The sequence below is a fragment of the Xiphophorus hellerii genome, chromosome 20 (assembly GCF_003331165.1).
Source record: "Xiphophorus hellerii strain 12219 chromosome 20, Xiphophorus_hellerii-4.1, whole genome shotgun sequence".
Taxonomy (NCBI): domain Eukaryota; kingdom Metazoa; phylum Chordata; class Actinopteri; order Cyprinodontiformes; family Poeciliidae; genus Xiphophorus; species Xiphophorus hellerii.
This window is the reverse complement of record NC_045691.1, coordinates 26792183-26815894: the sequence shown is the minus strand read 5'-3', so window position 1 is coordinate 26815894 and position 23712 is coordinate 26792183. Positions and strand designations below refer to the sequence as shown.

Here is a 23712-nt window from a genome sequence, read left to right as displayed (position 1 = left end):
GCAAAAACTAAGTCTAGATTTGTAAAGCTGATGGGGACAATGAGACAAACACTACAACGTATCGGCTCTTGCAGCTGAACACAGCTGTCCACCACTCTTTTCAAACTGCTCTTATTTTTAAGATCTGCTTTAAACCTTGTTTTATTTTTCTCCCACCTCAAATATGGTGAGATTTGTGAGCAGTACGTGGCAAAATGTGAAGATTCAGGGCTCATGATTATATGGCAAGCCACTGTAGCAAACATGTTTGTCACGTGACTGATCACATTTACGATAATCAGTTTCTTTTACAATTTTACATAGACCATTTTAAGGTAATCTTGTTTAAATTTAAGACCTAAATGAATTACCAACAACCTACGTAATGAATAAATGATCTTTAACTTACCTAATAACTCAACCAGGTTAAATGTAACTGATGTTTCTTAACTCTGGCGTGTGATTCCAGTGCATTAGCACTTTATTACAGTGTGCAGGTGCCTTCGCCGTCATAGGTTGCCATGGAGATCTTGTATTAGTGCATCAGGTTTACTTACGCGCATTAGTTCCTCTGAATTGTGCTAAGGGATGTCAGAGGAGTCAGATTCTTATTTGTAAAGATTTAATTCTACTTTGTTGTTGTAGGTGGAAATAGTTATCCAAATATAGTTTCCTGCATGTCCTTTTAAAAAATTTCAAGGCCTAAAATATGGATACATAGATAAGGTACTTTTTAAGACGACAGATCAACAAATTAAAAGGATCCAGAAGTCCATACTCTTAAAAGCTTTACAAAGAACTTTCTCGTACTGCTATCAAAGGTTTATTTCCCATCACTAACCCCAATCTTGATTATCGCTGACATGAAAAATGCACAACCTTCTACCACCTCATTAAAACATTGCAACCATGAATATGTGCTTTTTATTGCCCTGGCAACAAAAATGTGTTAGTCAGAAGCATAATCTCCTACTAAAACTTTAGAAAAATGTCATGTTTCATTTATTCAGCTGAAAAATACCTATTGAAATTATTTTCTGCTTTTCTCCTCATTGCTAGTTGCACGGTTACGGCATGCCTTTTATCAGTACCTTGTTGGTTAATTTTGTGTCTGTTGAACCATTTCCTTGTCGATTTCGACATGTTTTGGATCACTATCTCGCCTTAAGATCTATAAGCCATTTTCAGCTTTCTGGCAGAGGTCACCATTTTATTTTTATCCTTCCTGGTATTTCAAACAGCTCATAAACTCTACCAAGGTAACCGGCTTCCAGGGTCTTTGGAGGAGAAAGCATGACATCTCCTCCACCATGCTTATTTTTTCCTCATATTCATCTTTTGCTTTGTGCAACACCTACTTTTAGCTAAATTTTAGTCTCATCTAATGAGTCTAGTTAAAGACTCTCCCTCCAAAAGAACCGATTGGCAGGTAGACGACACCTAATGGCTGTTAGAGAGCCTTGACCCCAGGAGGTCACTCGTTTCTGAAGTTATCTAACAAAAAGTTTTGATTCTTGTCTTTCCCTCCCTTAGCATCCTTCTTTCTGAGCATGGAGGTAAAACTAATCTGGACTGTCGTTCAGCCGAGCGGCCAGGCCCTCTGCATTGTGGCATATTTACACCTCATGCATTTAAACAGAACATTATGGATTATTAATTTGAGGGTCAGAGAATCGTTGGTTAGCTTAAAAAAAAATGGATCAACTAAAAATGCTTCAGCTACATTTGTTGTTACTGTTCTGTTATCGGATCCATTATTTGTGTCACCAGCAGTGGTACTTTCAAGGAAGGGTCCAGGGGGGCCATAGCCCTATCTTAAAAAATGCTGCCAGAGAATAATGTTCATGTCACAGAAAGGTACACAGATTCACCTTTTTTTTTAACTGCGCCCCCTACATTTTTGCGGGGCACTACTGCTCACTTAAAAAAAAAAAAAAACACGTTTATATCTTACCATGGAGGGTTTTTTTCTTTTATCTCACTTAATAGATGTCCAATTGAAAATTTTCTCTAATCTTTCCACTGCGAGATTTTGCTTCTGACACTCAAAACGAAACTATTCTAAGGCTTTTTTTTTTCTTCTTCTTTTTTGCTAGACCAATAAATTTGTCCGCATCTGTGCGTGCACTTGCATGTTCATGTGTGATGTGGGAGTCTCTGGTGTTTCAGACCGCTGTATTATTTTTGGGAGGGCTGCTCCTTCCCTCCGGAGGGCCTCCCTGAAGAGTGCTTGCTCTCTGGGAGCCCGGCCAAAGCCCAGCCGAGCGGACCCTTCGGCTGCGGCGGCTCACAGCCCACTGGAGTCGCGGCCCTCGGCCCGGCTCCCACAGAGCTGCGCTGCACACAGATGGCCAGACCGCTCGCTGCCAAGTCGTGCGTTGCATTTTTCACCGGTGAATCAAGAGGATCCCTCCTCTCAGATGGTTGGACGCAGCCACCCGGTCCTGCATACTGTCAGGGTTTCTGAAGCGGACAGCTGCGTACGACGCAGCATTTTGCCTACACTGGATAACAAAAACAGTACCTATAAAAGTCCCTGGACAAATCTTTTTCCTTTTTTTCCATGATTTAAACAGCCCAGACCTCTGGAAAACCCCCGCAGATGTCAACAGGGCGGAGGGTTCAGGAAGGGGTAGCTGTCCACTTTTAGCTTAGACCGCTTAATCGGACGGTTTGTGTTGTGGGCGTGTGAGGGCATGTTGAGCTCGGCAATGATGACCTAAAATTGGCCCTAATCGAGCAGACTCATTAGTCGCTTGGCGGTGTTCAAAGTTTCTTCAATCCGTCCCCGCGCCCCCTTCGCTTTACTGTAATCGTCCAAATGGGAGGCAGAGACGGGGCAAGCGGCGCAGAAAGGAGGAGACCACAAGGCAAACAGAAAACATGGGAGAGCAGACAGAGAGAGAGAGAGAGCACACAAAAAATAAACAAAGAGAAAGAAAAAGAGGGAGAAACAGAGTCGACGCCTGCTTCCTGGCAGCCTCAGCTGCGAGCACATCTGTGTGTGAAGGGGTTTGAGCAGACCCCCACGTGTTTGCTCAGGTCGCCTGATTGCCTTTCCTTCCTCTCCGCTCTCCCACTAAAGACCCTGCTGTCCTTCCTCTCACTCCAGTCGCCACGGCCAAAAGCGAGAGACAGGGGGCCCGCTCTGTGACAGACGCTGGGAGTGAGAAAAACACCGCTCTCATGACTCAGTAGTTTTCACACACACGCGAGTTCACACACGACGTTTGGGGACTTCTGAACGCCAAAAAACAGGGTGACGCCTGCGTACGTTGTTACGTCAAGTGAAGGGGTGTGAATTCGTGGCTGCATGTGCGTAAGCATGAGGATACGCGCATATGCATGACTGTGTGTGACTCCGGAGCCCTTCGCTGGAGCCTGCTGTCTGGGCACAATGGTCCAGCCTGGGGCCTTCGCTCCACAAAGAGGCCTTCTCTTAACGACGAGCCATCACAGATAGAGGAGGAGCCTGACCAAAGCATTACCACGCTTTAGGGATCAGAGAGCTTCTCTTGATGCATCTGATACCGCTTATGATTTTAATGACCACGCACCCTTTGTGAAGGGGGAACTTCAGCGTAATAGCCGTGTGTACCGTCCCACACAAACATTTCAGAATAACACGCTCGCTTTCGTTAAAAAAAAAAAGGCCCAACATGGAAGCGGACTCATTAAGAGACGCCTCCGAAAGCAAGATCGTGCGATGAGGCAAAAGGCAGCAACTTGTAAAAGGTATTTATAGCATGTAATCTTTTTACCGCAAGCTTCTCTGTAACGTATTAGGATTTTATCTGACAAGCCAATAACGGTGTTAGTTCAAGCGGTGAAGATGAAACATTGAAATTCTGGAAAATGTGAGTCGCTTTTGCATTCAAATAAAACCCAGTGCAACCAGTTGCCTTCAGAAGACGCGTGATGATTTGTAAATGAACTTTACCCCGGGTGTGTCATTTAATCCCAGGTTAAGTCCAGCTGCTCTGTGACGGGCTCAAAAGGTTTTCAGAGAACAAACAGCACCATGAAGACCAAGTATTTCTGCAAGCAGGTCAGGGGAAGAAAGATGTTTAAAACAACGTCCCAGCCTTTAAACATCTCACAGAGCCCAGTCCATAGCATCGTTTGAAGATGTACTGAAACCTACCAAGACACGGCCGTCCAACCCAAACTGAGACCGAGAGCTCAGCTTGGAGACTTTAGTCAACTTCTAGTTATGGAGTCCACAAATATGTCCTTCATTGAAAAAGTAGCAAAAAGAAACATGTGGAAGAACTTTTGGTCTTCCTTCAGAGGCTCGTATGACTAACACACACTGCACAAAAGCCTGAACCATCACCATGGTGAGACACGGTGGCAGCCGCCTAATAATGTGGGGATGCTTTTCTTTTGCGGGGACAGGGGAAGTGGTCAGAGTTGATGGGAAGATGGATGGAGCGAAGCACAGGAGACTCTTGGTAGTATGCCTGTTAGATCCTGCAAAGAGCTTGAGACCGGTTCTGATGTTCATTTTTCAGCATTACGACCTTTAACAGCCAAATGATTTATATGAATGTATACTCATAAGTTATAATGGCCTTGTCAAAGTTTAGACCTGAATCCAAATGGGAAATTTACACAATTTAGACAACACATAAGGATTGTTGTTCATAGATGTCTCCATTCAATGTGGCAAAGCTTGTACCATCACAACACAGCATGTATGGACAGACTACAAGTACACACTGCAGTTTTCACTCTTTGTTGTAATATTGGAAATAAATTTATGATTAACCTTCCAGTTCAAAAATGCGTGCGTCATTGTTTTGCTTTTTGCACATACAACCACACCAAATCACTTCCAAAGGGTGTGAATACTTTTGCAAAGTGACCCGACTGAAAATCGCAGCCTCTTTAAAAAACACGTGAAATTCCTTCCAATTTTTCTTCCTCATCTCTGCTTTTCTCTCCACTCTGCTTTCTAGGACATACATCTGTAAGAATCATAGAGACATACGTTACTTCAGTATTAAACTTTATTTTCTCTTCTTTGTGAGATGGAAAAATGATAAAAACGTACAGCTCAGGGACTTTTACTCGCCCAAGACAGGTCAGTGTTTTTCTTTACGTAATAACCATGTAATTAAAATCATACGTTTCCATGTGTGTCCGGTGAAAGTTTAAAGAGTGAAAATAAATTATTGTAGCAATAATTATAACATCAAATATAACAGCAATAATAGCAATTAAGCATTTATAAACACTCTATTTACTGTGTTGGGGTGTTTTTTTTTTTCTTTTTTCTTTTTCCCATAAAACAGTTATGAAAAACAGGTGAGCTCTGTGGTGCACAATCCAGCATGTGAAGAGAGCACTGGTTGGTTGTTGCCTTTCAGCAGTTCTGCCTGTAAGACAACTTCCAGCACCAAGGAGTCCGTCTGTGTGGGCGTGTGTGTGTGTGGGGCTGCGCGTGTGGGAGTGTGTGTGTGCGTGTGCGTGTGCGTGTGTGTGTGTGTGATGGCGGCTGTTGTGAACAACAGCGCAGGGATGGACGAGGTGCACGTATCTCGGAGTATGACGGTATGATCATGAGGTGAGAAACAGCGGTTGTTTTCAGGCCCTCTCTGGAGTCTCCTGTTACAGGGTCAGGGAGAGGGGGGTACCAAAGTGACTTAGTAAAAATAAGCAAAAAAAAAAAAAAAAAAAGAATGACAAGCTTCTCCATTCACTCCTGTCAGCCCCACTCGCCCCAGGGGACGGAGGAGGTGGGTGGAACGGACAAACCCCCTCGTCGCATTAGCTCTTCACAGAGTCCGCAAAAAGTTCGCGACGGCCACCCCCTCTCGGCGAGGCCGTGGCCTGACGAGGCCCTCGGTCATTGAGTCCAACTGAAAGCCGCTGCGCTCCGATCAACCGCTGTACAGGACACAAGTCCGCCGTTCAGTGTCTATGGAGATGCGGCGGGTCCTGCGTCCCGCGGGGCGGAGAGGGACGACCTCAGTGAGGCTCGGCCCAGACCGGCGACCGATTGGAGTGGTGCGGGTGACCGAATGACGGGTGAATGGGCGTGGGAGTGGGCAGCATGTGTCCCGAGTGGCTGAAGGGCGGAAGGTGACCCATGTGGGTCATGTGGCTGGTGAGGCCGGGCCCTCCAAAGGGCGACGCCTTGTCCTGCATGCACTTGGAGAGCTCGTCAAAGCCGTCCCCCGCCCGCTTGTTCCTCTTGGACTTGCTGGACATCTTGCGGTTGCGCGTCTGGATGCCTTCCTTCTTCATGGTCAAGGGTCTGTTGACCTGTTGAGGAGTGGGCACATTAGCTCAAGACACGCCAAACAAAAGCCGCTCTGACAGTGTGAATGCTACATCATTGTGCTGCAAGGTTGTTTTTTGCCTTCTAACTTCGGCCGAAAATGTCAGCCGGAATCTCTCACTTGCCGCCAATTATCATGTACACGGCGTTTCTGTCATGGCAGTTGCCCTTCATGAATCGTACCAGTGTAAAGTAAACCCCATAAATAATGAGCAGCTGCTTTGCATGTCCACTGGCTGCATTCTGGGGCCAGTCAGGGGCGTTTTATTTGAGCTTTTGTCTAATTGTCTGGGCCAAACAGAACCTTCTCGGTCAATATGAATTCATGGGGACGAGGACAGGCTGGGTGTGAAAGGAGCAGCCTCAGACAAATCCTCATCAGTGTAACCGACGCCGTTACACTGAATGACAGTCCCACCCGGCAGCCTCTCCGGGGAGTAACACCCCCCATTGAAACAACGACGGATTAATAAAAAGAGACGACCGGTGTGGGTTCTGCACGACAGGGTGAGCAGCCTCTGCTTGCACACTCCTAAATCGATACACGCTGTCCGCCCACTTAACCGGTTAAGCACCACCTTCGCCCCCCCCAAAACTCCACAATTGGGTGAAAGTCTTTGTGTGTGTGTGTGTGCGTGTGTGTCCACTCTCTAGGCTTACTTACGTTGTGTAGTTTGAAGTAGAGGCCGCAAGCATTACACACCGGGTCTCCATTCCCGTTGCGCCTCCACAGGGTGGTGGTGGTGGTCTGGCAGTTTGCACAGCAGGTGCCTGCACGTCTGGCAGCAGACTGAGCAGAGCAGACAGAGTGAACGTAAACATTGTAAATAATGCTCCATTATGTGGTTGTGAGCTGGTCAGTTAGGGCGAAACACCCCTGGGCAACATGTGGTTAAGAGTGTCTGTTCTGTAAAGCAGCGGTTCCAACCTGCAAAATAACAGTAAACTTCTGACCCTATCGGCGGACTGTGAAAGTATAAATAATATCTCTACACATCACCACTGTAAATATATTTTATTTATCGATTTGCATGCACTGCTTCCATCTCTTTTGAAGGTGGTCTTAAACTAACTGTCCCCATTTGCTTTGACTTACGAAGAGGAACCCAGGACCTCACATTTGTTGGTTTGCGGCCCCAATTTTAGAAACCTCTGGTGCAAACAGAGGTGAAAAGCACACGTCTAAAACGATGTCTGGTTGAAAACACCACTATTAACATCTAAATGTGGTTGGAGGTGATCAAACGGGCTTACCGAAGTCTTTGTTTTGCTAAATTTGGATGGAAGCAACAATGACAGCAAAATGTTATGTTTCCAAGATGACTTTTTTGTTTTAAATAAAAACAAAGGAGACACAAATCCTTAAATAACAATTACAAAAAATAAAATAAAATCACGAATGTTCAGTGTTTTGAGGGCATGCTCCAAAAACACCTGTGGTTATCATTTCCCATATAGACACTGCATCAGTTAATCTCTACGATTATTATAATTTATTATTATTATTATTATTAATTGAGGTTTCTCCCCTTCAAGCCTACTTTTTGTACACACCTCGTCATTTCTTCCTATTTAGTTTTGTTCACTTTCATACTCATGTACCAATCAAACCATTTTAAGCATTTTTGTTGTTGCGTTGATTTTCATATATTATGAAGCAACACGTGCATAAAAGTCATTTCAATGTAGATGATTTTCTGCAACCTGTAGCACAACCAGTTTCCATTTGTGGCGGTCGCGGCAGCCATTTGTGGGAGCTTTGGGTGCTGATCATTTTTGACACCCCTCGCCATTTCGTACTTCTGCGGTGTTCGTGGTTTCCTATTGACTTTTCGACAACAAGCAGAGATTGAAATCGATTTTCTGCATTAAGTCGTCGTTTGCTGCACTGAAATGTAGGTATGTGACCTCAAAAAAAATATTTATTCCGTCTCTTGGAGTTCCGATTAGTTTGTGAGGTGATTATGTCAGGGGGCCCAAAAAAGATCTAGAATCACCATTAGCGGAAAATACGATATTATGTCAATTATGAAAATAGCATGCAGCTAATTAGATTCATATGTGTGTGACAGTCCGAGCCTTTATCTCCATGATAATAGTGCATAGAGAAGCCAACCTATATGTGGTGGCCACATATACATGGGTACGAAGTGGCTTTTTTTTTTTTTTAAAGCTATTACATATAAGTTTGGGAGGAGGAAATGGCACCGCACATTCTTACAATAAAGTATAAAAATATATATTTATATACGTATTGCTCCGCAAATGTCTACCCGTTTATTCGCAAACTCTAATTTTTCCAGCGTGTCGCTGCAGGTAATTTGTGCGCTGCATTACGTAACCGGTTATTACCAGTTTGTAATGGAGGACCCGGTCGGGTCCCAGTGCGCGCGCCCCGACGCAGGCAAAGCTGCGCTACAGGTTGTGTAAGCGGAGCCGCTGTCCTCGCCGACAATGCGCTCCCGCATCCACTGCGGATCAATTCTCCACGCATAATGAGAAACATTAAGCGAACACGCACGAACCCCTCCGGTTCTCTTCTCTCTCTCTCTCTCTTTTTTTTTTTTTTTTAAACGCACGCAGCATTCAGGTTTTTCCCTTTAAAATCAATTTCAGGTGAGTTGGCGGTTCACTAACATCTATGCTCGCTCTTTTTTTAAAAAAAATTCCACAAAATACGCGTTTCTGCTGTTTTTTCTATAAACAAATATAGGGGGGAAAAACAACAACAACAACAACCGCTCATTAACATTTCACCTCTGTCCGCACAGAATGACAAACAGGAGGAGGACCATAAATCCGTCTATTTTCCAATGGCCGCCCCTCTCGGCCCGTCTCTTCACACATAAGCGGCTCCTTCAGTGTTGTGATAATCTCTTTTACAGTATATGTCAGCCGCGGCCGCAGAGAATGCTGCGCGCCGGGTGAAGGCGGAAACAGCCGGGAGCCTGACTTCCTTATCTGGCCCGGCCAGATATCCGGATAGGAAACAACTGGATGCCCCTTTGAACACAACTCTGAAAAACACTTGAGCTGAAAATGCAAAACGCTGCACGGCCACATGGGCAGTGGAAAGTGCGGGCTAATGGAGGAGGAACGGCGTGGAGGTGATGGAGGCAGAAGGGGGGGAAAATAAATAAATAGAAAAAGAGCCAATCAGAAGTATCTTCAGAGATCGTCTAATGGCGAGACTAATTACCTGCTAATGTTTATGAGGACATTTTAATCAGGACTGTAGCCTTTGGAATACTTTGAAGCAACAACATTGACCTGCCGATGTTATTTGTAGTAGTGATAGTGGTATTTTATTAATTTGACCCAACCACAGTGTTCATTGGGAAATGGTTCTTCAGCAGAACATTCGATTCACACCCAACAAGACCACGTTTGGTACCCAATTCTTTTTTTTTTTTATCTCCTCACTGTCTACTGTAAGGAGCCTGACCATAAAATACTGTCATAAATAACGATGCCCGCCACCAGGAAGTTGGTTAGAGTTATTTTAGTTTGATCAGAGTTTCAAATCGGTCATATTTTAATACAGTCTGGTGACCCAAATGAGAATCAGAACCAAAACAAACAGTGAAACAATGTAACACAAATATTACACTCCGTAAAATGCAAGTAAGTTAAAATACACATGAGATTAGAACATTTTCGCAACTATTTAGTGCCAGAATTCATAAACAGATTCAAATACAAGAAAATAAATTAAAATAATCATATGCAATGGTTTGAGTACATGGATTTTAAACGGCTAATTTACAAGTAGGAAAGGATGATGAAGCAAGATAGATAGATAGATAGATAGATAGATAGATTGATTGATTGATTGACTCCATCATGGTGTTAACTCAAGCAGCCTGGGCATCAGTATCAGTAACAGTATCAGAAGTACCAGCAATAACGATAGCAGGAACAATGGCAATAGTAGCAGTATTGTAACAGGCCGCGAAGGCGGTTCGTCGGGGGGCGAGAGGGACAAACAATTCCAGGAAGATCATAGGGAAAATATAACTTTCCTGGAATTGTGCTGCCGGCATCTGCTTTGTGCTCATATTTGGGTAGCCGGCTCTCGGAGCACAGCTTCGGGGCGTAGAGCAAGAGTCGAGAGACTCACCAGTCTCCGCTTGGGCTTGATGAGCGGTCGGTTCTGGCCGTTCATCTTGTGGTACAGTCCGCAGGCGTTGCACAGGTAGTGGCCGGTGCCGTCCCGCCGCCACAGAGGGGTGGACGTGGCACCGCAGTTCACGCACTCTCGGCCCTCTGCATATAGTTCAAGAGGAAGACAAGGGAAAGAAAATTTATATAATTAAAAAGTTCACCTTCTGTCAGAGGCGGCACATGTGGCAGCTGCCCGGCGCTACCGGGCAACCGTCCCGCGCCGGGCGACCCCAGATGGCACTGTAACATGAAGAGAAAATCCGCCTGGAATTGGGGACAATGTCCGCATCGGCGTGCAGGTGTAGCAGAGTGAGTGGTTGTCACACACAAACGGCTCCGTGTAAACCGATCCAGAGGCGGCGAGAGCATGTCCAGAGGTGTCCAACAAGAAGAATGAGACACACCATCAAATTAGGGCTACATTATTTATCAACTCAATGGGCACCCATGAGAGGAAGCATTAGTGCGAGTTGGAGGTATTAAATGTGGCAGACAGTGTTGCAGGGCTTGATGAAAGGCTTGCATGTCACTTGGCTGCTAATAATGACTTTGAGCTGGTTTCAAACCACAAATGCTCATTCTTTGTGGGTAAGAAAGAGAGAGAGAGAGAGAGAGAGAAAAAAAATCAGCTTTTTTAAATCTTCCGTCCATGCCCTCGTCTCTCCCTTACAGGTTTGACTTCAAACAGCCTATTGCTAAACCGACAATTCACTTCAAGAATCCCTATTTTTCCCCAGAGCACCATCTCATTATTCCTGTTATAAAGCCAGCGACACCCAAAGTCCCACCCTTTGCTCTACAATGGAATCTGACCTGAGTACAAAGCTAGGCTCTCCTTTTGAAATGCATCTTTCTTAGACCTCCCTTCTCCTTCCTCTTAGTGCGTCTTACGATGCATTAAGTGTTTCACAAGTCCAGCGACCCGACTGAAGAGGCCCTCATTAAAGCTGCAAATATTCATCAACCGTGACTTCTATGTTCTGTTTTATGCAACGCATTGTGTCGAAATAAGAAAAGAAAATGGGAAGGGTGAAGAAGCATCGAGCACAAGAAAGTCAGATGGGGGAAGAGCTCTTGGTTTGAGGTCAGTTCGACAGGAAGCCGCAGGACTGCAAGGTGTTTGTGCTGACAGCTGAAATGTCATTGTGGCATTTTGTACAACAGTCAATCAACATTACGGGCACCGGGCAGAGAGTTTGACAGATAAGAGGCCCTTTTTTTCTTTTTTGAATGCCGTACAGCAGATATGTTTGTGTTACTGACTCGGGCACAGACTGGCCGGCTTGTTTTAAATGTCACACTATAGCATTTCTCCTGCCACAACAGCTCATATTCACTCCGATTATCGGGCGGCCAGCATTTCCCCAGGTGTAGTTTAGAGAGATGACAGTGCTGATAATTGCACAACTGCATCCGGAACAACTTGTCAACAGTAGAGATGCACCGATCGAGCTTCTCCTTCTTCCTGATGAATATTGCCAATTTTCTTTGAAATCTGACTTGCCAGTTCTGATGGTTCGATTTTTTTTTTTCCCCCAATAAAAATGAAAGATAAAACCTGGTCTGAAGGTTTCTTGATAGAGAAAACAGGAATACTGCAAGACTGTGTCTGTTTGCGTGTCAAAACTCACGTCCCTGGCCTTTATCTGATTTTTATAAAGCTGAAAAAAAAATTTAAATACATATTTATTGTTGAGGAGTTTACATACAGAAAATGGTGGCCGTCTTTAGGTTTGATGCACTAAACAATAGCAAAAAAAACAAAAAACAATATTTGATGTTTTGATCACTTATTAAAAACAGATGAAGAAAAAAATCGGCCAATTCCGACCTCTAGCTCATCAGTGCAAAGTGAATGTTGTAGGTTTAGGCGATTATGGACTAAAAATTGTGATTTTTAATACGTTTAATTAATTTTATTTTTTTTTTTAATCTAAATTTTCTTTACTTAACCAGCCAAACGTCTATCAGAGACAATCAAGAGAAAATCGACCAATTTCTGAACGACTGATTATCACAAAACTAAAGAGATGATCTAGCCAGAGATGGAATTAACCAAGGTGGACTTTTTGTTTCTTATTTCATTTTTATTTTTATTTTTTTCTTTAGAATTTAATTGTGCCATTTATCAAGGAACCTGCAGCACATTTTCTGTGTTATATTCATTATTCCTTAGAATAAAAATAGTGGAATAGGTCAAAGTTGGAATTGTCAAAACTCAAAGAAATATGAAAAGCTGTCCCACAGTGCATCTCTTTTTTTTTTGATGCATGTAACTATGGGCAAAAAAATATATATAAGAAAAATATAAGATCTGCCAGAATGTGACCTACAAATGAACGTAGTCATATCTGACTTCTAGCTGACTGGAGTATTAGTAGTGAACAAGCTGCTAATGCATTCTTTGTCTGTTAATTCAATGGAAAACAAATGAAACAATGTGGGGAAATTACTGACTCATTACAAGAGCTTTTGTTGTTTTTTTCTTTCTATCACTGTTTTCACTTGGTTTCCCATTAGCGGAGAGCACACAGAGTCGTACAATTCCCATAAACGTCGCAAAAACATGTAAGTAAAAAAAAAATATATATATATTAACACCGTGAGACTTTTAAGTGCAAGAATGAAAAACAAAACAAACCAAAAAAAAAAACCCAGCGCCGATGATGATTACTCAATGCTCTGCAGAATGCGTTCTCATCTTCACAGAGAAGCGGGTCCACCACTGTGGACGCATTGGGCCAAGGCCATGCTTAAAAACACAAACAGCAGGACTCTGTCGCCGGGGCTTTGTTAGGACTGTGGAGAGCGGTGGGCGGGGGCGGGGGGGTGGAGGTCGTGATTTGTTCACTTGGAGGTATACAGGATATAGCAGGAGCCAGGGCGTCGTGACTGCTTTATTTTGTCGAAGCGCAGTAAAAGGCCACGTTTAAAAGGCAAAAAGAGAAAGAAACTAGTCTGTGGCACGAAAGAGAAGAAGAAGAAGCAATTAGGCGGTTTGTGGTGACGGGGGTAACTTAAAGAACCGGATGAGTCGCTGCAAAGTTCGGTCAGTTTCGTCTAATAATCGCATAATAATATGTTCCATTGAAAACACGGAGACGAATCTGAGATATTCACGAATAATCGATGAGTTGAACAGTTAAAGCCCATCCAACTTCCTTTTTTTAATATCTTAAATCGCCGTGATTGGATTGAGAGCTTTCATCCTGAAGTGGATGAACTGCCCCCCCCCCCCCCCCCCCCCACACACACACACACACACACACACACACTCCACTCCACCCTCCGTTAAAATGAAGTTGCAAAGAGTGAGACGGAACACAGATAAGAGGTGTCAGAGAGGAAATGTTGCTTAGAAATGAGATTTTTTTTTTTTTTTTTTTCACAGAGCGGCAAACAAATGTCAAAACTGCACAGGGAGGGATTTTAGGTCCAAATCTGAGCTCAGACAAAATATGCAAATACCCTCCAGGCAATGCATACACAATTATATCCGCATGTTTAGCAACAACAACAACTCTAACATTATTACCGCGCCAGATAAAACATGCATGCGCTCTGTAAAAGGCTGGATCGGGCGAGTATGAATATAAATCGTTTTAATTGGCTTAATAATCTGCTGATAATGCGGAGGAACGAAAACATCAGAGACTCACCTGAGCTCGACCTGGCTTTGCTTTTGCATTTGGGCGTAAAGCTGGAGGAAGACCCGCCGAGCAGGCTGCCCGGGTGGAAGAGGCTGCCGCTGTATTCGTGGGGCGTGGGGAGCGAGTAGGCCGGGTAGGTCGGGATGGGGTGATGCGTGGCCGCGGCCTGGCCGTTCATGGAGGCCAGGCCGCCGCGGAGCGGGCTGCAGCTCTCCATCTTCATGCCGTCCGTCAGCGGCACCTGGTACTTGATCGAGTCCTTCTCGTCCATCCTGGCGGAGGTCGGGGACGTGGGGCCCGGGTCCGGGGAGACGTCTTTCGGAGGGGTCGGAGGGAAGCTGTAGAGGTGCGGGCTGGAGTGGGAGGCGGGGGTGAGCGAGGACACGGAGGCCGTGCCGGCGCTGCTGCTGCAGGGGTATCCGGAGCTGGCGGGGTGGAGGCCGGGTTTGCTAAAGTGGCTGACCGCCCATGCGTTGTGGTGGTGCGCGGCGGACAGGGCGGCTTTCCCGGGGTCCAGCCAGGGGATTCCGGGGCTGTGGATGAGGTGTGGCCGGCAAACCTGGTTTCCAGCAAGGCGAGCTGAAAATACAGATTTTATTTATTTACTTTTTTACAATATCATTATTGAATTCTTTGTAATACAATCAGCATATGTGCCACATTTTATTCAACAACCTTTAAGAGCAGAACATTCCTGACAAGTTCTAAAAGTTCAAATAAAAGATCTCACCAGCTAAAGCCTCAAAGTGACTCAAATCCGACATTTAGTTCCAGACGTAAATAAAACGTTCAGGCCGGTTTTAAATTGTAGATCTAATTACTGTCTAGTTTTATAGGCCTCGTTTCACTAAAATGACAACAGGCCCATTGTTGTTAAAACAATAAAGTCCCGCTGATGGTAGATAAAAGCAGCCCCAGGTCTGGACAGTACAGGCTGGCTCTCTTTTCCTCCCTGCTGCAGCTCTCGAACTAAAGATTGTTATTAGTAAATTTGCGGTTTTTATTTTATATCCGGGAAGTGCCTCTCTCTCTCTCTCTCTCTCTCTGCAGAACCCCTGCCCCAACACGGAGGGGTTAAGTGACATACTTCCCTTTCCTCTCGCTGTCATTTGCTAGAAATCCCTTTTATGTCAGTGAATCGGCCCAGAATTGTAAGGAGGAGCTTTTTACAATTTTATCACAAATTTTTATTATTATAATATCTGAATTCATTTTATTATTATTATTATTATTATTATTATTATTATTATTATTATTATTATTATTATTATTATCGCTTGTTCCTTTACATTTCGTATTATTCTATAAACCCGCGGTCGTCCTCACCGTGTGCCTGGCTGTACGTGACCCTGGCCCGGGAGTTGGTGTAGTAAGGGTTCCCTTGGGAGTCCAAGTGGTTTAGAAACATGTCAACCTCGTCCTGGGGCAGCAAAGGCGCCATCGGCTCCATGTAGTTGTGGCTCAGACTGTGGTGGTGGGAATCCGGGTGCTGGCCGTTCAGCACCGCGTGATGGTGCGCCATCCACCGCGACTGATCCGCCGCTGCGACCTCCATGGCTCGGCTCTCTCTCTCGCTTCTTTTTTTTTTTTTTCTTTTCTTCCCCCAACCCCTCAGATTCCGTCTCCTGGTCGGCCCGTGTCAGCTCGCTCTCCTCTTTGCAGTGTATAGTTCCCAGCTGTTTTGTCGCCTTTGGAAATAGAATCCTTAAATAGCGCCGCGTCCCTCCTTCTCCTTCAGCGACGACCTGCGAAGTGATGAGAGCAAAGCGTCAACTTTTCACCTCTGCATCCCTCCTTCCGGCGGAAAACAAGGAGCGTCCTGCGTGTTTTATCTACTCATATCGAATGACACGTGAAGTGAGCTTTAGTGGGTCCTTGCGGCTGTGGCACAGCTGTGTGTGTGTGGGTGTGTGCGTGTGTGAGTGTGTGTGTGTGTGCGTGTGTGTGTGAGTGAGAGAGAGAGAGAGGGTGTGTGTGTGTGTGTGTGTGTGTGAGTCTTAAAGCATACCCCGTGTCTGCAAAAAGAAAAGCAGGGGAAAAGTTCTGTCCCGTTTGCAGTAAGTAGCTACCTGTTGCGGTTCCGATCAGCTGACGGGACACACACAAACTCCCCCTCTCACACACACACACATGCACATGCACAAAACGCAGCCTGGATGTGCTAAACCTCTTGATCCGTGCAGAGCTCGGGCTCATTAATGAGATGTGGCGCAGACTGATGCGGCTGGCGCCAGTAAATTCCCATATCAAGCCAGGACGGGGTGGAGCGTCGCTCTGCGCCAATCACGGAGCGCGCTGCCACAATTGGCTCGCCGCGTCCTCGCTCTCTCTTCTCCCTGCTTTTAAATTTCTCTATTTCTCCTCAACCCCCACTAAACTAAACGACTTATCAATCAACAGCCCACTTTATGTTGTCTTTCTCTCTCTCTCTCTCTCTCGCCAGAAGCTCAAACGGAGCGAACTTCTTCTTCTTTTTTTTTTTTTTTTTTTAGAACCAATAAGCGTTTTTAAGAGCGTCAAAACGTATGGAGGCAATTCTGCTTGCACAGTATTATTGTCATTTCAAATAAAGAATAATTCCCTTTTCCTGCATTAAGCAGTAGAGAACAGATATATTGTTTTAGTTTTTACCTATCCGGACTCAAGCAAGATGCGATGAAATGGGTGTGTTATATCCCTCTAATCATAATCATAATAATAACAAGTAAGTGCTATTGTTTGTTTGTTTGTATAGGGCTGTTGTGTAAATAAACAGCGATTTTAGCGCCTCTTAAACCAACAGGGGAGGAGTGAATTTATGGCCCCCTTAAACTGGGCTTCTTTGCATTGTGCGGGGATAATTGTCTTTAATTAGGAGCGGGACATTCCTGCTGAGAGAACAGGGTCCGGCCAGTCGGAGCCCGCGGTGCACACAGGGCGCCGCGCCGCCAGGGAGGCCGCAGAAGACGGGCGCGAGGCCTCACCTGCGCGAGGACTCAAAACTATGGCGGGTTACTTTTACCCCGATTGGCCGGGGGGAAGTTTAGCTTTCCCCCCGGCTAGATAAAACTTGAAGTGCGCGACATGCGGTTGGTTGCTCGCGACTGTGGTTGACACGTACAGAAAAAAAAAAAAAATACATAAATAAAAATGGAGGTTGCCTGTGTGTTACTATCCGACACACACACAGACGCCTTGATCTGAAGTCAGAAAATGTGCAGTAGACTGAGTAACGTGAGACTTTAGGTACCTGTGGACAACCTAGCAGGTAGAAGTCCCTCCATTAAACGATGCCTCTGTTCAGGTCATTAGAGCAGCCATCATGAACTCCTGGTTCTTGTGTGTGAATGCGCGTGTACGTGCATGCGTGCGTGCGTGTGTGTGTGTGTGTGTCAGTCAGCAGTCATTAAATCACTGGCATGTTGCCAGGGGCGGGGGGGCTGATGAGCTTGTCAACTCTTAAAATCAACAAATTAGTGTGGGTGTGTGCAATGGCAGCAATAGAAGGAAGATTACACTATAAAAAAAGAATTTTGTAGGGTATTAAATATTAATTATTAGAATTTTAGTTGAGCATAAGTTTTTAAATGTAATGTTCAACGATAGTTGAACAACATCAGTTTATTTTTGTAACTTTTAAAGCTTTAAAATAACTTTAACTTAAAGGAAACCACATTCTTGCACTAGAATCGGTTTTGGTGCCAAAACCAACAAGATTTTTTTTTACATATAAATTACAATGGATTAATAGTTTCACAGCCTTAATGTTTTTTTGGCCATGTCTACGTCAAAATAGAGTTTTTAATAATACATTGCTTGTGCTTGCCCTTTTGAATGTTGGTCATTTGTTTGTTTTGTACCCACATTTTTCGGGTAAGAACTCATGGCACCTGGATGTTTCGTACCAGCCCAGTGGACGTTTTTCCACCTCCTAGAGAAGTAGCTTCCAAAGCTGGGGTCAAGGCCCCACTTGGGGTCACAAATACGTAACTTTGGGGTCAGGAGGTACTCTTACAAAATACCAAAAATGACAATGAGAAAGCTTACAGATAATAGAAATGTTGTAAAGATGAAGAACAGGACTAACATGGTGGCTAATATGATAGCTGTTGATGCTTATTATGTTGTCATTGTACCGTTTTTTTTTTTTTTTTTACCGGCTTGGTAAAAATGCCTGTATGTTGAACCAAGAGTTGGGGTCGTGACCTTTTTACATTTTTACTTTGCTTGAAATTTGGGGAATCACTTTGTCAGTGGACTTCCTGTCCTTACGTTTAATATACCATACAGTTTCTATCTGCCTGTCTGAATCTTGAAATTTAGCCTACTGATTGTAAATTTTAAAATGGCAAAACATGAGAATGAAATTAGAGTATTCTCTCAAGGACGTTTCTGTGTCAAAGCAAGAACCTAGGTTTGTACACAGCTAGCAAGCCTTGGCTTGGTTAGTATTGTCGCTAAATTAGTTAAACTAGCTAAACTAGCTACAGCTTCCTAACAAGCTGAGCTGAAGTAGTTATCTTGACAGGATAGCTTTTGCTTTTGTTGTCAGGACTTCTTACAGTTACACTAATGTTTTACAACTTAATCTTAAACCACTTATCTGCTTCGTTTTAGGATGAGAGAACAAAGCAGGGGAGAAAAATGAACAAAATAAATAGTAGAAATGTAACAAATTTAACCTAGCAAGTTGGAATTGTCGTTTGGAGTTTGGCTAAATATGTTGTTGTTTAAAAGACCTTTAAAAAATGTATCCAATTCAAATCTTTCCATCAACATTATTAGTTTAATCCAACAGTCTCTGTTTCATCAGCCTATGGTAACTTGCATTCCAGAAAAAGGGGGGGGGGAGAAGGGTCAAATTAGGCAGGTGTGAGTATAAGAACATTCTTACCCTCATATTCTGTCCTGTAACTGAATGTATTTCATAGATGATCAGTCATCAGTAAAGCATTACTTACAGGAATTTAGCGTCTCTGAGTAGGCTAATCGCTGAGCCTGTAGGATCTAATGGCTTGCCTCTATTTGAGCCTGGATCCTGAGTGGCTGCTGATGCCGTTGGTCTTGCGGTTTTGCAGTGAAAGGACACTTTATATGGATACTGTAAGGTGTCACCGAGCCAAGTGGTCAGCCTGTGTTGTCTGGGCTGCGTTGAAGACCGCAGGCCCAGGCTCAGGAGAGCGGCTGCCGCATGCCCATTGTTGTTTGTGTGTTTGCCAAATGGATTACTCAGCAGGATTTAGCTCTCTGTAATTCATACCTTCATTAATCCCATTTGTATATGCGCCCCAACAAAAGATGGGGGAGTGTGTCGGAGGTGAGGATGAGGAGTGGAGGGGAGGGACACGCTGCTGCTTTCCGTCTCTCTCAAGGACACGGCATTGTTGTTTTCACCCAAGGATGCTACCCTGTCCTACGCCTTCGCCGGAGGACACATCCTCCTCATAACGCCTCCTGCGCGAGCGGCGGCGGCGAGGGGGAGTCCGCGGCGCCGTGCTGGCCGCAGCGGCTAATGAACAACAAGATTATCATTCCGATCCACGGCGTTATTAAACGGGATTGGCTTTATCTACCTGTTTGTTCCCATTGGGCACGGTCATCCATCATTATCCAGAGTGGAGGTGTGTGTGACTGCAGCGCCGGGCTCTGTGTGCTGCTTGGAGAGGTGTGTGTGTGTGTGTATCTTTATGTGAAGAGCCACAGTGGGGCTTGTGAAGATAAGCAGAGGCAGAGAGAAGAGAATGACACAAACCAGCTGAAGCATTATTGTCTCCTTTACTCACGGCTAATTAGATTGAGCCAGGGCGCTGGGGAGGGCTTTATAGACACAAGCACCCAGACACAAGACCATAAAACCGCTGTGAGAGGGGGCCTGGATGCAGCGTGGAGGGCACCACTCCACTTCCTTATTTAAGAATGAGCAAAACAATCAACAACATTTCGGAGAAAGCAAAGGGCGCGGAGGGTGCAGAGAAGAAAGCGCAGAAAAATTCTGCAACATTTTGTTTGCGAAATGTTCTAAACAGTGCAGGTTGTTTCACTGGTCACTGGTGAAATCAAGGACGCCTCCAGAGAGTTTTCAAAAGGAGAGACTATATGGGGTTATATTATTACTATTATTATGCTGCTGCCATTTGGAGGTTATATATGTGTAAAAAAAAAAGAAAAAAGTACTCCTTTATAGTTAAGGATTTGTCTCCGTACAGATTCAATCCTACCTTAGAAGCAGACATGAAAAACTGTTCATATTTTGCTTTTTGCAACAATCTGTATTTAATGAATAAAGAAAGCAATATATCTCCTCAACTTGGTTTTTTTATATATATATACACTTCTAAATGTGTACTCATAAAAATATTGTGCTGATAAGATTGCATGGATCAGGGCTGCAGTGTGCCAATTTACAGTGGTGGCCTTTTGCGTCCCTCACCCCTCCCCTGGTGGCGCCATTGCATGTTGCTTGAATAATATACACAAATCAGCCATCAGGTATTTGAAAGGGGTATAACAAGGTGTCAGTCTTCGCAGGGGTGTGTGTGTGTGTGGGGGTGTGCGTGTGTGTGCTCCTTGCTCCATGCATGCCTGCGGAGACCCCCAGCCCGCCCCCTGCCTCGGCTCCACCATTGTACGGGTGTGATTGCTCTGTCTGCTGATGAAAGAGGACCGCCGCAGTCATTATGCGTTTCAAATGCGTGACAATTGAATACTTTTGTCGCCGCTAATACAATGCTGATGACACACTAACTGGACCATTTTCGCGATCGAGGGGGTTTATTCCAGGAGCGCAGCACCTTCTCCCCTCCCGCAGGCGACGCGGGGCGCGCCGCATACAAAAATAATAATAATAAAAAGCCCCGTTATTGGCCGCATGTGTGCTGCAAGGAAATACAGCGAAATATTAGAAAGTGCGCATTCCCGCCAGGCGCGTCATTGTTGTGGTGAGCGGAGCTAGTAGTTGGGATATATTTACAATTTCAAGTGCATATGTTGGTTTTTTTTCTTATTATTTTGTTGTATTGTATTGCTTGCATTTATTAAAAACACCGAATTGTGTTGAAGACAAAAATGCATCCCATTCTTTCCCTTCATTGTAATAAATAAATAATCGATTTTAATGTAGTTGTCAGTAAGTGTTGGAATATTTGCGACAGTAAGTTTTGAGGGTAAATTTTTTATTATTTTTTTTAAACAAACAAACATGCAACGTTATTCCCCCCCCCCCCCCCCCCCCCCCCCCCCCTCCTTTATAAATAATTCTCAACAAACTTTATATGTAATTATCATTATTATTATTTATTCATTTCGGTGTTAAAACACACCTCTTACCTTTTCTACTGAGAGAAGACGTGGGGCTGCTGTTTTGAAGTCACAGCGCGTCCAGTGAAAGCGGCTCCCTCCGGTTCACTCTCCAAAAAATAATGACGCTCAGTGTGAAAGAAAAATTAATCAAAAACAAAAAACAAAAAGTGTCCACACCTGTCCCGTTGGTTCAGGGGATTTAATGAAGTATCGGTCTCCGAACAGGCTGTAAGATCCGCCGGGCAGAGAGCGGTGCTTCTACCCCGCTGCGCTCTGACTCTCCCTCCTGTCTGCTCTGCGCACAGCCTCTCTGTGCACAGAGCGAAAAACTTGTGTGGCTGGATGAGAGAGAGACTGCGGGCACACAACCCGACGTAATGGCACGTCAGCCAGCCAGCCAGCCAGCGGCTTGTCTTCCGGGTCCCCGTTAAACACAGACGCTGACAGCGGATGGTTCTACCTGATCCATAAGAGGAGAGCCAACAGAGTCACATCGATTCACAATGAAGAGTCGTTCTTTTTTTTTCTTTTCTTTTTTCTGTACATGCGCACTAGTTACCATCCTATCTTTGACTTTAGATGAAAACGTTTGTTTAAAATGACGAATAAATGTAAATGTGTTGTTGAGTTTGTGCCAAACTGCGTAAAATACACCATCACGATGAAGCTACAAACTGTTAGAATTTGATCTAATGGATCAATGCAACGATGTACAGCCATTTTAATACAGTCGTGTCTCTAGTTTAAATTCTGTCTAGTTATTCAGATCATTTTGTTTTCCCTGACTGATTTCCGGTCAGGGCATGAAACGTTACTGAAACGGTGGTAAACTTTGAAAATCTGTTCTAACAAGATGACATTTAAATGACTGTTTTTCACAAGCACAAGTTGCTTACTTGCTTTCTTCGGAGAAATATTAATCCTAAGCCTTGTGATAACTCGTAGCCTTTACCAAGTTGTTTTACTTAATAAAACCAACATAACCATGACAGTCTCACCATTCCTAACTCACTCAAACCAACGTCTTATGTTAATGCTAATTAAAATGTTCAGGATGGTTTTCTTACCAAAGTAAAGAAGCCAATATTAGAATTTAACCGATTATTGAATATTAGGATTGAGTAAAATGCTGATAAATTTATTGACTAGTATTCATCAGTCTCCAAAGCTCCGTTTTAGAGTGTGTGACTATTGTTTGTACAAAGGCCTGTTGGAGACAATACCCCTTTAAAATCACATTAAGCTAAAGGAAGGAAACCATAATGGCTGCACAACTATTAAATGATGGGTTAATTATTTGGAGCACTTAAAAAAAATTATTGCAGCTGCAGAAATAGTTTATTAAAAAAAAAAAAGATTGTGCCACCCAGCAGTCGTTCATTAGGCCCTCCAGCTAGTTATTGTTTACACTATAAAAACGTACTTTGGGTCTATTAAATATGAGGCAATTAACTTTTGTACATTTTTATAACTCATATTAGTTTCCGATGCTTTTTTAAAATAGTATTAAATAATTGTTGAAAGCTAAGGATGTTGATTTGTTTTGGTAAGAAATGCTACTTTTTGAAATTAAAAATTTAACTGGAAATGTTGGTTTTGTCAACTGGTTGTGTGTGGTGGCGTCCATCAACTGTAAGGATATGTTTATACGGGTTGTATTAAGAAAAAATATATATCAAATTTGGTAAGAGTTACAGAACCTTGCTTGTGCTTGAGAAAGTTTGGGAAGTCTCAGTTTGTATCATGCTTTAGCTAAGACTAGCTAGCAAGTTTAGCTTCTTACCCATGGGGAAGTCATTTGCTGTGCTTACAGTTTAGCAACATTTTAGCTACAAATCAATTCACGTTTCTTTTGAACAAGGGATTTCAATTAGGAAAAATTTTGCTAACAACTAACTTAATGCATTTCTCTTTTATATGTTAAACATGCCGATTTCTACCCAGAAATAGTGATTGAAATCGACCTAAATAAACGGTATGCTAATTATTGCACCGTTTCTGTACGTTAGATCCTCATTGTTTGCTTTATTCGTGTATGTTTGATCTCATTTCTCAGTTTTGACGGTCACCCAAATTGAGAGAACTCTGACAGCTCCCTGCGCCTTAATTAACTCACTGAGATTTGGCTATGTGTGGTTTCAGCCTCTGCTTCCCCCGCAAACCCCATCCGACCCACTTTGTTAAATGTGTTAGAGAAGAAAAATGCGCCCTGCTCCTTCCCTCCACCCGCCTCGCCCCTCTCCTTTTGGTGCTTTTGTGCCCCCAACACAGCAGCAGAGCAGCATCAAACTTTGTAAAACATGCAAAGCTCCTAAAATCTCCTGCACGCGACCTGGACTCGTGCGCGGCGCCGCA

At 44.0% G+C, this 23712-nt stretch overlaps 1 protein-coding gene across 5 annotated transcripts; it reads right to left on the bottom strand.

Annotated features, from left to right (window-relative positions):
- Window positions 1–4973: 4973 nt before the first annotated feature.
- gata2a (GATA binding protein 2a) lies at window positions 4974–21772 on the bottom strand. 5 transcript variants are annotated; one of them, XM_032548793.1, is made up of 6 exons: window positions 21385–21772; window positions 15406–15824; window positions 14089–14658; window positions 10386–10543; window positions 6930–7055; window positions 4974–6249 (listed from the first exon to the last, which is right to left on the bottom strand). In XM_032548793.1, the coding sequence occupies exons 2-6, from the start codon at window positions 15632–15634 to the stop codon at window positions 5953–5955; spliced, it is 1380 nt and encodes a 459-aa protein (XP_032404684.1). In that variant the 5' UTR covers window positions 15635–15824; window positions 21385–21772; the 3' UTR covers window positions 4974–5952. The 5 variants fall into 5 exon arrangements, with proteins under 5 accessions (XP_032404684.1, XP_032404687.1, XP_032404686.1 ...); XM_032548796.1 differs by having other exon boundaries at window positions 10386–10531; XM_032548795.1 differs by lacking the exon at window positions 21385–21772 and adding an exon at window positions 16088–16422.
- Between the last annotated feature and the right edge of the window lie 1940 nt (window positions 21773–23712).

Bases quoted from the DNA above. Each gene is read 5' to 3' on its own strand.
- gata2a (XM_032548793.1), bottom strand. From the start codon at position 15,634: ATGGAGGTCGCAGCGGCGGATCAGTCGCGGTGGATGGCGCACCATCAC. The intron at 14,659-15,405 runs GTGAGGACGACC...CTGTATTTTCAG, and splicing joins CACGTACAGCCAGGCACACG to CTCGCCTTGCTGGAAACCAG. The intron at 7,056-10,385 runs GTGAGTCTCTCG...TGCTCTGCTCAG, and splicing joins TCAAGCCCAAGCGGAGACTG to TCTGCTGCCAGACGTGCAGG.